Raw genomic sequence first — 16847 nt, 5'->3', positions numbered from 1 at the left:
CTTTGATGTGTCTACTTGGCTAATATAAAATAGCTCTTGAGAACTACATTTAAGGAGGAAAAACGCACATTAAACTATGATTGCATTGCCACTGCTGTCACATTTTATTGCTTTACCAAGCGAAGTGGAAATAGTAGTCGGCCTCGATTATTTCTGGAGTTTACATTTGTAAATAAAATATGAACAAACATCGCATTTTTTCAAAGAGTGAGTTGGCAGAAATTGATGCTCATTTTTAGTTCAACTAATACTTCTTGGAACTGTAGTTAAATGTGCTAATGTTGAAAAGATTTAGACATGGCCGTTTGTAAACACCTTTGAAGATCTAACAAATGTTGCTGGATTGTGATGGAATTAACGTTCTTTCGAACTACTTAAAAAAAACGTTTAGAACATAAAAATGGAATTTTTACAATCGTTGAATTCAAATTCTTACTTTCATTCAGGTATGTCAACTGATTTCAGTTTATGGATAGGGTATTTTGTGTTTAATTTTATAATGAATTAAAAAAAAACTAGGTGATATGGTAATTCTATTAGGTTTAACAATATTTTACACTGAATATTTCATGCAAAAACAGTTTTAAAGAATACGAGCTAAAATATTTTTACAAAATATTAATTAACTGCAGATACTTATTAGATTTTATTGCATTCTTATTAAAAATTACCATGTTTAAATGCATAAGGGAAAAGGAAGCGATCTTCAGTACAATTTATTAGATCATTATGCCATGAAAATATTTCAGTTTTTGAAATCTTTGATATGCCAAAAGATCATTATTATTTCAATTAAATTATAAATATATGCAATATTTTTTTTAATTTATCCAAATGTACATTTTATCATTGTAATAATAATATTCCTAATAGCATTCCTAAATTTAACGAAAATAAACTACCTTTTTTATATTAATATAGAAATTTCAGATAATTTTTTCATCATCAAATAATTTTTTTTTATTTCGTTTACATCTACGAAAGGCAGGCGCATATATTTCTTAAGTATGTGCTACCTAGATAATCATAATTGTGCAGTCTTTTTTAATTGGTTTTAATCTATTTGATGCCTTAATTAATACTGTGTTTAAATTATATTCAGTTTAAATTTGTGTTCAATTAACCAACGGGGACTTTTGTTTTTGAACAAGTGAGAACAAATCCAAATACGAAACAGAATTTTAAAAATGCAAATTATTAAGAGAATAAGATAACATCTCTTTAATATCTTTACTTAGAAATTATTATTATGTTCTCAAATATATTTGATATCTTATAGGATAAACTTGAGCCAATTACATTTGCATTTCGAACTTTTTCTTTCATTGTGCTCTTCAAAAATTATTTTTGATTTGTTAAAAATGATATTTAAGGAACTTGATATTTTTAGATGCATTTCACTTCCTGTTCTCTTCTGGGGGAAAGTTTCGTTTCCATTTTAAATAAAATAGGAAGGACTAAGGGATTAATTCATAAATTATGGAATAAGTCTCTTTGTCAAGTGTCAAAAATAATTTAAATATCTATTATATTTCAAATATTTCATCAAATGAAATGAATTTTGTGTAAGAGAACTCTTGTTTGAGGCAAGCTATAATGCAGATTGAATGAAGTTTATTCTTTTTGGCAGTGCAATTTCTGCAATCATGCCATTTTCTATAGTTTTATAATTGCTAACATAGGCTTATTGGAGTTTAAACAATAGCTTAAACTGTCTATAATCTACACTATTTTTGTTATAATTCTGGTGAATCATATTTTTGAAAAAAGCATAAGAACCAATAGAAAAAACATGAAAAAAGCATAGTTCTAAATTTTGGATCGTACTGAATTATGAATAACTATCTGTATAAAATTTCAATAAACACATAAATTTTACTAAGTTTTGGTTCTGCGAGATACAATAGATAAAATTTTAAAGAGGAATATATATCTACGATATCTCGGTCTAAATACTTAACTTCGATATTAAGAGATTTGAGATATCTTTACTCTCAAAAAATAGATTTTTAATATTTACCTCTTAAAATAAGGGACGATTACTGAAATTATATGTACAGTACACTCCCTATTATCCGCGGAATTGGGTGGCACGGCCGCCGCGGATAACAAAAATCGCGGATAATCCGAAAAAAGCTAAAAACGGGTATAGCAAAAGAGAAAACAGTCATTCCAACTTTGAAAAATCGTTTTATGTACAATAAAACGTAAAATAAACAGCAGGAAATGTTTAACTAATGCTTAATATTTTAGTATATCACTCAAAACTAACCTAAAATGCATTTTGTTAATGAAAACAGAAAAGTGCTTTGTACTTACGAGAGGTGTCAAGGATACACAGAAAAAATAATACATATGTACTGTTTTAATGCTATAATGTATTGTGTAATTACAAAAGCATAACTGTAAAACTACACCTTTTTGAAGAAATCAGTCATTTGTGTTTGCTTCTTGCTTTGGAAGCATTTTCTCTTTGCTTGGAAGCAAAAAAAACTTAGTGCGGCAGGCGCGAATAACCCGCCCGCGGATAATCGGGAGTCTACTGTAATTTAAAAATATAGAATAAAATATTGATTAACAAGGGTTCCCACGCTAAGAAGTTTTATTTTCTTTTGTACACTTCTAAAATATATTATTGTTGTTTTAAATTTTGGTATGTATACATGAAACTCTTATTTTGTGTTTGTATAAATTTCATATTCTAGCATTTATACTTGTAAATTAATTTTCATTCATATCTGGACAATACTATGTTTTTAGAAGGTTATTAATAATAAAGGCATCATGTCTTTACTACTTTTTCATGGCATTCAATATTTCTTTTTAAATGTTATTTTAAAGGTATTAAAATGAAAAAAAAATCACCAAAATTATTGGCATTTACTTACTCCAATATTTTCTTTTTATGAGTGCATAGATTTTTGAATTTGCAGAAAAGAACAGAATACATTTTAAATTTGCTTTAAAGGCCAAAAGTAAAATGTTTTTACATAGTTTGATATTTCAAAATAGGTCATTCTTTATATGCACACACACGCATACACTATATAAAATTCCACCCTGATTGCATTCACTTCATAAATATCAGATTTTGTTATATACTTGAAAAAAAAACTCATTTACTTACATCTGGGATTATGGAAATGTATTTTAATCCAGATAAAAAATTTTTTAAAAAGTGTATAACAGCTTACATTTGGCGTAAGTTGTTGAGTTGTTTTATAAAACAGCTTCTAATAGTTACGAATCCGAATAAAATACTTCATCGGAAAGTTAAATCACCAATTTTTGAGTTTAAATCAAAAGTTAATAGTCGTATAGGAAAAATGTCAAATACAAAGTTAATCTTATTTTTAAAAAGAGCACTCAGACATTATAAAAGCTTATAGAGATTAGGTGTAAATTTTTAATAAGTACAAAAATTTCTTGAATTTGTTCTTTTAAAAACTTACTTCTGACCTATTTAAGTTATTATAACATTCGATAAATCATTTTATAGGTCATTTTAATGTCCACAGCTTTTTAATTTACATTTCTTCTAAAAGATTAATAGCTTTTATTTAACGAAGAAACGGTATTACAAATTTTATCTCCCCCATTTCCTGTAACATATCCAGGCGAAAACTTACAAGGTACTTTGAATAAACAACTCAACATTTCAATTTATAAAATTTCTGTTATGCAGTACATTTTGGCTAGACTATTTAAGCAATTGAAAATTTGAAGAACGAGATCTTTTTAAAAATATATAAAAGTATCTAATTATATTTTCAAATCTTTTTAAACTTCCAAAAGATTACTACACAACAGTAACTGAAATTTCACTTAAAATTGCACGATTTCTTTTCAAAAATGCCAAAAAACGACAATATGGCCATTTATTTATATTCTTCAATCTCAAAAAAAAAAAAAAAAAAAAAAAAAAAAACACCTTCATAATGTCCAGCTTTTTTGACAAGGTAATGAAATTTCGATAAATATTTATTCAATAATTTGAATAGTGTTTGTGGGCATACAAATTAATAATATATTTTTATTCCTTAGATAATACAAGGTGCTTGAACAAAAACCTATACCAGCTGATTGAAAATTATTCTTGATACATTTGAGTCAATGAAATTTTATAATTTAGAGACATGGCAATAGATCAGGCATCCGAAAAAAGACCACCAAAGCTCACCAAATTGCGTATAATAAAGAATTTAATATTGATCTCAATATCATTTTTTCTCCTTTTCACTGCATATGACGGACTCAGCATGCTGCAAAGTACGATGAACAAAAAAGCAGGAGTAGGAGTGGTTTCACAAGCAGTAGGCTACATTTCATTTTGCATCTCCGCTCTATTACTGCCAAAATATGTTATTAGAAAAATAGGATGCAAATCATCACTTATTATGGCCATTGGCTTTTACGTGCCATGCATAGCAGCGAATTTCTATCCAAAGTGGTATGTTATGATACCAACAGGAGTTTTGGCTGGTATAGGTGCTTCAATCTTGTGGGGATCTCAATGTACATATTTCAATGAATCAGCTTTTCGATATTCTAGACTGATTGATGGGGAATCAAGGAGCATTAATCAGTCGCCAGATAATGTTTCTAATCGTACAAGTACAGAGATTCTTTCCGAAAGAAATTCTAAGTGTGAAATCACTGAAGAAAATTCTATGAAAGTTGATGTTTCTATAGAAGAAAAATCAAAAGAAACGACTGCAGAAAGTAGTGTGGTGAGATTTGAGTGCAAAAATCACGGTTGTGGAAATGTTGACGAATTTGTTGTTTCAGAAATTGAGAAAAATTGTGTACAATTCATTGGAAAAACTGCAGAAAATAACTTAACACCTAAAGAAGAAAGAAATTCCGATGACTTTGAAAGTTTTTCACCGACAGACATCTCTCATTCCCCAATAAAAACTAACAAGAGTGAAACAGGAATTAAGGCAGATGATCGGCCAGAAGGACTGACTGTATCAAAAGAAGAAGATATCATTAAAAGTGATGTAATAGATGTTATTGAATCAACTACTGTACTACCAAAAAGAAATCCAGAACGCCAACCTATTTTCCAGAGAGCCAACACACTTGAATCTGTCACAGGGCTTTTCTTCGGCTGCCATGGTATTGCATTCTACTCTGCACAGATTTGCAGCAATGTGATTTCGTATTATGTTTTGAAGGGCGATAATGCCCCCGGAATGAGCCATTTCGGTGGTTGTTCGTGTGGTGCCCACTTTTGTAATGACAACAAATGGTGCATCAATGATGACACTGAATATGTAAGCCCAAAGATTCGGTACCTCTTAAGCGGTATATCTGTAGTCATAGCATCCATCGGTGTCTTGTTGGTGTTCTTATTTGTTGATCCGTTGAAGAAAGCAAAAGACGAAGATGAACCAGAAACGATTTCATTAAGGCTCGTTTCAGCTACGATTAGTCAAAACAAAAAGAAAGAGCAATTGTGTCTGATTCCCATAGCCTTTTTTGAAGGTATGCAACAAGGATTTTATACAGCTGATTTCACGAAGGTAAGTTCTTAGTTTTCTTTGTAATTGCAAAATATGTTATTCTAACTGTGAAGTGAGGATTTTGAATTGCTTTGATAATTTATTTATTACATACGCGTGTCAGTAATTCTGAAATTTACCGCCTGTAAAGCACGAAAAGATTTTTTAAAATTAATATTTAGATTTCGGGTAAACGCAACTTAAATTATGTTCTTTACTTCCTCGTGTATGAAATGTAGAGAAAGTTTTGTAATAGTTTAAAAATTTCGAAACCTAGATATTTGACAGATCTCCAAGTTACCCTGAATACGAAAAACACATTTTTGGCATTATGTCTGTCTGTCAGTGAACAAGATAATTTAAAATCACCTTAAGTTTGACAAATGAAATATTAATTAAAATTAAATTTGTAGATATCCTTAAAAGTTTGAACAAAATTTATTCAGAGGAAATTTGTATTGTAGATTGTTCTAATACAAATGAGCTCTATAGCAATAAAACCTGAGGATCAAGATAGACAAAATTTGGTATACAGGTTTAGAATCTAAAACAAAGACTTTTATCAAATTTTGAATCAAATTTGTCAAAATTTTGGACATGGCAACTTAAAAAATGTTTTGAGCTAAATGGATAAAATTTGGTTTATTATTTTAACACTAAATTTGTTGATTTTTGTGAAATCTTGAATAAATAAATTTTATTCGAAGGAAGTTTATCTGTTCAACTATCCAAACACAAATTACTACTATAAACAAAAACAGCTAGTTAAATAAAATTTCGTACAGAGATCCAGCATGCAGGTCTTGATAAAATTTGGAACCCATCCGTCAAAGGACTTGATCGTCTGTCATCTTGTACTTTCCCATACATTTAAAGGTAAAAACTCATATACGATTTAACCTAAATCAATGAATTTCGGTATGTGAAACTGTAACTGTAGTTCCCTGTGATTGCGTGAACTGTAGCTCCGTGTCAAATTTTAATTTCAGACAGTTGGAAAAAAGACATCAAAAATGCTAGATTGGGATCTATATTCCATAACTATTTCTAGCCAATGCATTCGTGGTCTTCCCGAAGGTCCACAACGTTATGTGGTGGAGTGGAAAAGACCAGTATTCGATAATAGGCGAGAGAGATTGAGGTAGGCCATGCCCTCGAATTTGGCAGAAATGTAACAAGAAACTTCTTCACCATTATTTGTCCACTCTATAAAAATAAACCAAATCAGGAGAAAGATTTCTTCTGTTATTAATTTCGATTGCCATCATATTCACTAATCTCAGATTACATATGAAAAGAGAAATGGAGATAAAGAAGTAAAACTAATTGCAGGATGGCATTACAAATGGTAGAAACCTGAACAACATAAATCGGATGTTTAAAGAGATTTAATTAATCTTGAATCTTGTAAATATAATTTTGATCTATTTTTGGCTTATATGTGAAAATATGCAATAGGAAAAGAGAATGAAACGAACTACAGGGTGATCAAAGATTAAAATAGTCACTAATTCAAGAGAGCGTGAAACTAAACTAGAAAACGTAAAACTAACAATAACTGTATCAATCCAAACGCAAAGGAAAGAAATATTCTAAAAGAAATTTAGTAATCTAACTCGACTTGTTAAGATAATTAAAAACCTGTAAATGATAACTACACTTAAATTTATAAACAATTCAGAACAAACGTATAATAACAAATTTTAGAATAAACCTAACTTATCAATAAAAGTACATTTATCATTATTAAAATGATTCCGAGCTCAAAAATTAAATACGGAAAATTGAAGATAATATATTATCCCCTCTTCCCGAAAAAGAATCAGACATCTTTTTTCCCCTAGTTGAAATCTCAAATGAACAATTCATTTTATGTGGTAATCGTGAAAATTTTCTCGCAGCCCTCTAAGCATATGAAATGAGCGTCTTTAGAGGTGGCAAGTGCGAATGTTCTTATAGCTACTGTATGCAGTTTTTTTTTTCGATTTCTCAACAATTTCTTTTTTGCACATACAATATTTAACTACTCTTCGATCTCAATTTTTAGTGCAGTCAGTTTACTGGGTATTATGGAGCTATTTATTTTTTTGCTCATTGTTTGATCATTTAAGTTTATCATCAGAACCTCAACTCTATCAATATTAAAAGACCCCAAACGTCATTCGACAAAACACCAGTGAGCGCCCGAGACCCCTTGGCACCTCCAAATTCCTCCCTCTTTTGTTAAGAGTGATTGATTGTATACCTGACGCGCCTGTTTTGTTCATTAGACATTCTCGCCTATATCGGTTTGGGGTTCAAAGAAGTTTCTTGAGAGTTTTCAGGATGTCCAAATATATATTTGCTTAATAACTACCAGCTAAGCACTTCTTTTGTATATCAACTCCTTAATAACACTGTCTGTTATTGCGGTTTTTGTGAGGATACAGGTATTATTATTTTTTTATTTTTATTTATTTTTGAAAAATACACTCTTTAGATTCAGTACTCTCAGGTCTCTAAAATCGAGTGATCTCAGATACGAGAATGTTAAACATGGATATGGTAATTAGTTCGCGTCTACGCTTCAGAATGCACTTTTTAAAGAAAACATGATACTCATTATATTAATTATTTTTACAGTCCTATGTTGGATGCGCTTGGGGAGCATCTAATGTTGGTCTAGTGTCCATGTTTTATGGTTCAGCCTGTGTCTTTTCTTCCTCAACCACCGGCTTCCTTGTGAAATATGTTGGAAGAAAGCCGTTGTTTCTCATTGCTCAAGTAATCAGCTTATCAATGATGATATTTCTCATGCTGTGGGAGCCCAATTCTGATTCAACTTATAAATTTTATATTGCTGCTATATTTTTTGGAACCCTCACAGGGATTTACTGGTCTCAACTTCTGGGTGAGTACATATCTTTTATAATTTTTCTTTTTGATTCGTAAATTTGCTTCATAATCATTTTATTATTTTTTAATGGTTTTGCTTATACATGAATAGGAATGATTAAAAACTTTCTTATTTTTGCATCTTTTGTTTTTTGGGTGATTGTAATTAAATTTTCCAAATTCATAACCGCATATGGTTCTAACTAAGTTGTAGCTTGTGGCCAAAATTGGCAAATTACGGAAAATAAAGTCAAACGTTAACGCTATTTAGTGACGTGAAGAATATTGTTTAATATGCTTTTCATCCATAGGGCAAACATTTTGCAGTCGATAATCGTGTGTCAATAGTTGACAGCAAATAGTCGTATTATGACCAGTATTTCAGATATACTAAAGTTTGAACATATATATATATAACAAGGTTTGTACATATCATATTTTCATATATATCAAGGTTTTATATGGAAAATCCCAGGAGAATATGAAGTATAAAACAATTAGCTAATTATCTTGTTATCCACTAAATATTAATACAGAAACTACTGATGATGTCGTGTCCACGTTACCACGGAAAGAGGGTGCAGTAGCTTCTGAAGGTAAAGATCCCTGAGCGTCTGAGATATATCTAGCTCATATGAAGATGAAACTCACGCATTCGCTTGCAAAGCCCTTTTTACCGGGGGGAACATTCACACACCTTACAGATAGAACACAGATGAAGAACAATCAGGTCCGAACCGGGATGCCCAGATCACGAGGAAGACACGCTACCCCTATGCAAGGCCACCGGCATAGAATCTACTATCCAATTAGTTAAAGTGCAAAGAAATTGTGTATGCGATATATAAGGGAAGGCAAGATAAAAGTATTAAGCATATGATGGTATCTTAAGACCAGCTTTTTGTGACTTAATTGGTACTCGCTACTTATTCCTCCTTCCTCCACCAGCTGAAGATCTTCAAACAAAATCTTTATAGTGCGTTGAGAACTTCATATACAGTCCATTTTTTGTTAACCTAAAGGATGTTTTGCTTTTCAGGCAATTGCCTGGAACGATGGATTTCTCTTGGTCCATCAAGAATCGATATTATCAATTTTCTATCACCTTTAGGTTACGACGCTCTGCCTGAAATACAACAAGATGAAGATCTGAAAATTTTGCTGTAGGCCAATAGTTTATAGGAATGGCTAATTTCAGTCACAGTTTCATTTTTGATTGTGCAAACATTCAGTAGCAGCTAACATAACTTCAGGAAGGCTATAAGAAGGACAGCATGAATTTATTGTTTAGGCTGAAAAGTGAAAAATACATCTTTAAAATAAGTACAAAAATATCTATATGTCGTTAGTAATTGATGTATCGGATGCTCTGTGATTGCTGTCCTTCAACAAGGAACGAAATGAATCAATAACCTCTTAGTTATTTTTTTAAATGAATAACCAAATTTAAAAGTAAGTACCATAAAGAATTACTTTTCCTCTATTTAACGTAAAACATTTTAAATATATTCTAGAAGGATGCCCATTTGTGATTCATATAGATTATAAAACGTTGACGTTTACTTTTCGACAAATTTTTATAAAAAGCCATGACTTTTATCCAACTATTAAAATACCGTCATTTTAATTATTTTTTAAATTTATGACAGATAGACATGTTATTGCTGGAAGTGATAATATAATCATATATACCTTATCACATCCAGTTTAGCAATTTAAAGAGCATATTAATAAAAAAGAAACATTTCTATACTTCAACTCTTTTTTTTTCTACAAAAATATATTTCTCTAAATAGCGATTAACAAGTAAAATTCTTAATAATAATAAAACTAAAAGGTAACTCGATAAATTAAACTCTTGTTGCTTAACATTGATAGTCGTCGCCTGAGTTTGCAAGCACTCATTACAAATGTATCTACTTCAGACAGTAACATTGAGCCAGAGCTAGATGAGACTTGAAACCTTGGTTCAAACGCTTTAGCCAACATTTGGGAAAAATGATTCATAGTTGAACAATTACAGAGGCAAATATTTCCGCTGCCTGATGCAGTAAATATTTGATCCAATAAAACTTGATCCAATTTTTGATGGCTTGAATAAGGCAGTTGATGGCTAGCCTTTGCTGTAACAATGCAGGTTTGTCTCTTTCCTATTTATATTCAAAAGACGAATCTTAAAAATTATTATTTTGCTGATGAATGGTGGGAAAATTATTCGTGCCTGTTGCCATAAAAGAATAACTAGCTATAAATGTTCGATATTTCATGTTCAAAATACAGGCAATCAATCATCGAAGTATCTTCCAACAAGGATGCTCGACATTTAATATTGGAAGCTCATTGTCCAATGTCCTTCCACACGGTGTTGCCAACTATCTAAATCCTAATTTTAGAAACTGTTTGCAACATCGTGTAGCAAGGGGGTTTTAAATAGCCCAACTATGACAATTTTAAGTAAAAGTGTTAAGTAAAAAGGAACCTCTTTACTTGAGAGGATGATTCCTTTGTATTAATAGTTATGACACGACAACAAAACGTCAACAGAGAAGTTGATTAAACGTCTGCCGATGACAAATGCCTGGCAAATGTGAATGATACATATAAATCATAAATATGTAAAAAAAGTATTTTAATTGTCTCTGTGCCAAATGATTTTACAGAGTTATTTTATATGACACAGCACTATCATTTCCAAAATCAGCCACCCTTCAACAAATTCCACTTTAATAAGCTTAGCAATTTGAAAGTACAACGAATCAGTTTTATAAAAACCTTTTTTTCACACTTTATGGAGACGTTGATCCTAGAATAACTTCTTTCGGGAGAGAAATTCAAATCATCTGTCTGGATTTTCTAAATTTTTCACAGATGGACCTAGTTATGATATGATGAATCAATTAGGTTTTTATATATTTTAGGTTCACTATTTTAGACTTTTTAATCTAAGAGAGAGTGTTTTGAAAGATAAAACTAAAGCAAAAATAAATTTTACAAAAAAATTACTTAAAATGTTATGATTTATTTTGTGACTGGGAAGCATAAATTTTATTCTGTGAATTTTCTTCGAAAACAATTTAGTCTCAAAATTTATTATCTGGTCTTGTTTCCTTATGCGTGTGTGTGTATACAAATGTATCACACTTAAGCCTTGAAATCTGGTACAGACACAGTCGCAGCGGTGATCCAATGCCCTACGAAGTGCGAATTCAAAAATTTAATGCTAAGTTTATTGAATGTTTTATTTCCTATTGGATGATTTTTCGTATGTATTTGCTTGTGATATATAACCTTTTTCTAAGATTATGGAAAAATCTGTGTTCTATCACAAAGAACAATTTATTGTCATTCTAAAGAAATTGTTTTGCATCTCTAGGAAATTTACTGAATTTTGGTTTTTAAAAATTAATCACTTTATCCCCAAAATATATTAAGAATTAAAACTAAAATTTAAGCTTCTTGATGCTTTAAACTTTTAGTGATAACCATTTTTTAAAAATTAAAAATTAGAACTATTATAATATATTTTTTATTAATTTTCAATTAAGTTCTTTCTTAATGGGTTTTTAAGATAATCTTTACTGATTTGTCCCAAAAGCAGATCCGCTGGAGGTGTTTTACTTCATCGCTGATTCGACAACGAGCCAAACTTCAGAATTTAGAGATATGAAAATTATTTTTATATTATTTTAATTCTAATAATATTGTCCTCAACGGACTTTCTAATCTCATTGTTTCCTTTCATCTGTATTGTTTTTAGAGAATCTTCCCTTTTGATTATTTGTTGCGATTTTTATAGTTTGTAGTTCACTAAACTATATCATTATGAATAAAAAAAGTGTAAAGTCTACATTTTTAATAACTTTATTCTATATTATTTTGGTTTTGATTTTGTTAATAATCATCTCGCCATGTCCTATGCACAAAGCAGTAGCAAATGAAAATAATATTGACTAAATTCTTATTTTCAGGTGCAGTATTCATGCTCAATTCATATATTTATATAAGTAGATCTGTCTTCTTCTTCCTTGTAAATCTTTCATTAGTTTAAAAACATTAAATTCTCATCTTGAAGTTAAACGAGATTATACTTCGTATTGCTATACCATAGTCAAAGAACAAGGATATTGTATTTCAACTACCATCTTTCTTTCAAAGTTTTCATTCCACACACCATCTTAGAGACGATTGAACCTAAACTGATATAAAGTGCAATAGTTCCTTACACACAGAAGATTTTCCACGGAATTGAATCTTTAGCATGCCACTTTCTATCCAAAATTTGGTATGAGGAAGGATTTTAAATACATTTTGGTTGCTATTTTTGTCATCAACATCTAATAACTGCATATTTATTTCAAATATTAAGCTCTCGTGCTTGATTTAATAACTTTTTTTTCAAAATCCTTTGATGCATCCTTTGAAATGTCTATCTACAAATGCTGGTATCAATCTGCATTTCAGCTAGATATATAGAGTGTCCCAAATGGGTTGATTTTAATTAAAATACCTGTTTATTGTATTGCTCTTAACATTTAAATATAAAAAGCTGAAACCCAGAATTCGAAAACTCATAAAAAACAAATACTTAAAATAATATCCATTATTAATTATTTTTTATTGTATACTTTAATTTCTTTTGACTTATTTCATGCTTGTAACAACGGAATTTTGTAATTAGTTTTTCATTCTTATCTTAACAGGATAGATTTTTGAACCTCTTTAAACTTAAGTTCTGGATAACAATACATTAATTAAATATTTTAAAATTTAATTATCAATTTATAATTAAATAAAAGTTTGATTTTTTTTTATTCAAGGCATATTCCATTTTGGAGAAGAAAAGATGCCAGCTAAGGCATCATTTTCATCTGGCCAAAGTTAAAATTTCGAGATTCGTCTCAAAATAGTCTTAGTATTGCTTTCACACGGGATGTTAATGTAACTAAACTAAACTAACTTTATGCAAAACATTCACTTAATAGCAAATTTAAAGAAAAAAAAATTAAAACTTGGGGCCACACACCCTGCTTACTCTGCTCACCAACCCACATCCCCATAATGATTTTTTCTGGAATCACTCCGTTGTCTCATTTCACTTCACTCGCTTGCCTTTTATTTATACATTTGTGCTAGTAATAAGATTTTATAAATACCTTCATTACTTAAAATAAAGTTAATTTTTTTAAAAATTACATTCACTATTAAAATTATTGTTTTCTCATTAATTAAAAACTAAATCATCAATTTATAAAATTAAAAGTTTTTGATAGTCAATATTCGAAGACAAAAATATATAAGTTGTAAAAAATTCAAAATTCAATTTGCGTCTCTTTCTCTCTTTTGATAAAATGCATTTCATCAAAACTGATTGACATAATTTTAATCATTTCGAAATTATCCCAGAAGATGGTGAATATTAATAAGATTAATTTAGTCATGATTATTTTAGTCATTATGTTAATATGATGAAGTGCAACTTGACAAAAATAAAACATAACAAGTTATATTTGGCATATTATTTTAATTTATACTTGAGCAATAATGATAGTCCTTCTGAATATTTAGCTATACTTCCAAGTGGCGAAATGAATTGGCGATGCTCTTGTAGTTCGGAAACTTCACTCATACACAAACACTTTATATCTCTATTTCGTTCACTCCGACTGGATCTTCTTATGAATGATGTAACACTTTTAATGGCACTAATTTCTCCTTTTCGACAATTTCGAGCTATAATAGAAACGGCTCTACATAAATTCATTTTTCGAAAAAAAAAAAATGTTAAGTCTTGGAATTAAAGAATTTGGCCTGATTTTGTGTTCACATAAACATTTTATATAGAGAGATTCTCCAAAATTTAAGATAATAATTGATAATGACTAGTGGAAAATAATTAAAATAAAGAAATTTTCTTTTTTAACAAAACAAGAAAACTACATTAAAAATGATTTATTTTTTATATGATTTATTTTTTGTTAGCTATATTTTAATTTCATCATTTTTTTTATTTCTTAAAATGTTCGCCTTGCTTAACACACGATATGTTGAGTAAGTAAAAGTAATTATTTTTCATCAAGAAATTAACAAAAGAGAATTTAAATATTTTTATCCGGCATGCTTACGTTCATATGTTTATTTTATAAATCCTATTTTCATTCATTTCCATGATTCGATGGTAATGAATTGTTTCGTATTCATAATTTTTTTGCATAATTAATTCTCTTAAGTCTTCGAATCATGATTCCCTAAATTTAAAATGATTTATTTCTTTTAAATATAAATATTTAAAAACAAAGGCAGCTTATGCTAAAGAAAGAAATAAGGATTTAATTGAAGAAATGTTACGTATTCAATGTATAGTTTAGCATAGATGACCACTTCAATCTAATTTAATTGCTGTATATTATTTAATAGTTTTACTCTTCTTTCAAATACTTAATATCAGAACGTTTATTTTTACAGCCTTTCATGGGTTACTGTTTAAAAAAGACGAAGAAGCAGCCTTCGCAAGCTACTACCTTTGGAGTTCCTTGGGATGGACTACTTCTTTCCTGTACAGCGACCACCTGTGCACATATATCAAGATTTACATTTTATTGACCGTGTCGCTTATTGGAACTACTGGATATTTATTCACGGAAAGATCATATCAGTTAAAAAAGAAGCAGGCAGCTGTAGAGACAATAAAGAAATCTGATCATTCGTATTTATAGCATTGCAGAAGGGTTAAGAAAGAGCCAGGGAAGTTTAGCATATATAGACGACTCATTAGTTCATATTTTTTTTCATTATATTCTTCACGTATTTAAATTTTTTGTAGAAAAAAAATTGAGAATTGTTTTAATTTGCAGAGGAAAAAGAAACACTTTATGTTTAACTTTTGCCTAGTCAAATGGATAATTTTATTTTGAACTTAAAGTTTTATTATGAGCTACATGTTTCTCAGAATCAACTTATTGATTACTTTAATACCGTATATTTATTCTTGAAAAGATGATATTGGCTATAAAAATAAGTCGTTAAATGTAATGCCAACATAGTAGTCTGTTCATATTGTATTATTGTATGTGAATTTTGAAATTTATTTTTCTGAAGCCTTCATTGAATAACTATACATTTCGAAGACAAATAAAAGCCTTTAACTTTTCCTTTAAAAGTCATGTAAGATGCTTAGTTTTTGCTTGAATATGAATTTATATCTTTTATAAATATTGTACCAATATTTCATTAGAATAAGATAAAAAAAAAACTGAAAAACGATGGTTGGAGCAAATTTCAAGACTTACTTATTATGCTTTCGTTTTGCGATAGGATGAGTGTCATTAATTTCCAAAGATTTAAAGAAAAATAAAATTGTTTGATGGCTTCTATACAGAAGATGAGAAAGAAGAAACGTTTCGACGTTAACTAAAAAAAAGCCTTTTTTTTGTAATTTCATTTATAGTTTTAATTTTCCATGTTTGCAGCATTTTATTAGAAAATATTCTGTGAAAATAAAATTTTGCTTAAAGTTTGAATGACTTGATAGATTTAAAAAGTAGTATGTGACGAAGAGATAAAAAGGTTTTTAAAACATACATGGATGGGAGTGGCAATGTGGTCCTGTAATTCAGATGCTTTGGAGACTCGGACGGCGTGAGGTTGTTTTGTCTCTGCTTTAATGTATTCAACAGGCGATATCATCAAGTACACTGTTAATATGGTTGAGGAAGTTCGGGTTCACCAGGTCACACTGAGGAGTCAGAAACAAAACATTAACATGCAGGCCTCTTTTTTCCAAAAAGGATATTCTAGCATACCATTCAAGGGATGAATTTTCTTCAATGACAATTTTGTAAGGGAAAAAAGAAATGATATGCTTGGAATGTTGGCTTGATATCAAATTCACTTTCAACGAGAAAATTGTTTACAGTATTTATAATTTTTGGAACAAATTCAATAATTTCCCTTATTGGCAGATAACTCCTTTTTCTCAGTAAGGAATTAAATTCTTTTATGAAATTACTTCATCTAGTTTTTAATGCACACAGCCGAAATCTGTGATTTTGCAACAAATGTACCAAATTTTACAAAATAAAATTTTTAGGATCATCACAAATGTACCACGGAAAAAAGTAGTAAGTACCATCACGTTGAAAAATGTCATACACGGCAATCTAAAGATTGATAAAGTTGGCTTTCAAAACCAGAGATTACCTAGGAATTTTAGTCAAATGAAGACTACTCCAATTCGTTCATCAATTGTCCGTATTCTTCCACAATGAATGGAAACACGTATACGTAACTACCAGATAGTATCTTCCTCTTACACCATCCGAATATAAGATTTATTTTGCTAAAAGATTTTTTATGCAACTTCAAAATTAATCAAATTTCTCACAATTCACATCCAAGTTTTATTAAACTTCTGAGGTTTTTTATAATTTTTTTTATATTTATTAAATACAAATAAATACATAAAGATCT

At 29.7% G+C, this 16847-nt stretch overlaps 1 protein-coding gene across 1 annotated transcript; it reads left to right on the top strand.

Moving 5' to 3' along the window:
• Window positions 1-213: 213 nt before the first annotated feature.
• On the top strand, window positions 214-16778 carry LOC129969513 (protein unc-93 homolog A-like). The gene is made up of 4 exons (XM_056084118.1): window positions 214-446; window positions 4045-5528; window positions 8130-8397; window positions 14844-16778. Exons 2-4 carry the CDS (start codon window positions 4137-4139, stop codon window positions 15092-15094), a joined length of 1911 nt encoding a protein of 636 aa, XP_055940093.1. The 5' UTR covers window positions 214-446; window positions 4045-4136; the 3' UTR covers window positions 15095-16778.
• The last annotated feature ends 69 nt before the right edge of the window (window positions 16779-16847 follow it).

The sequence above is a fragment of the Argiope bruennichi genome, chromosome 5, assembly GCF_947563725.1.
Source record: "Argiope bruennichi chromosome 5, qqArgBrue1.1, whole genome shotgun sequence".
Classification (NCBI taxonomy): Eukaryota; Metazoa; Arthropoda; class Arachnida; order Araneae; family Araneidae; genus Argiope; species Argiope bruennichi.
Note: the sequence above shows the minus strand (reverse complement) of the source record. Positions and strands in the feature narration are given on the sequence as shown.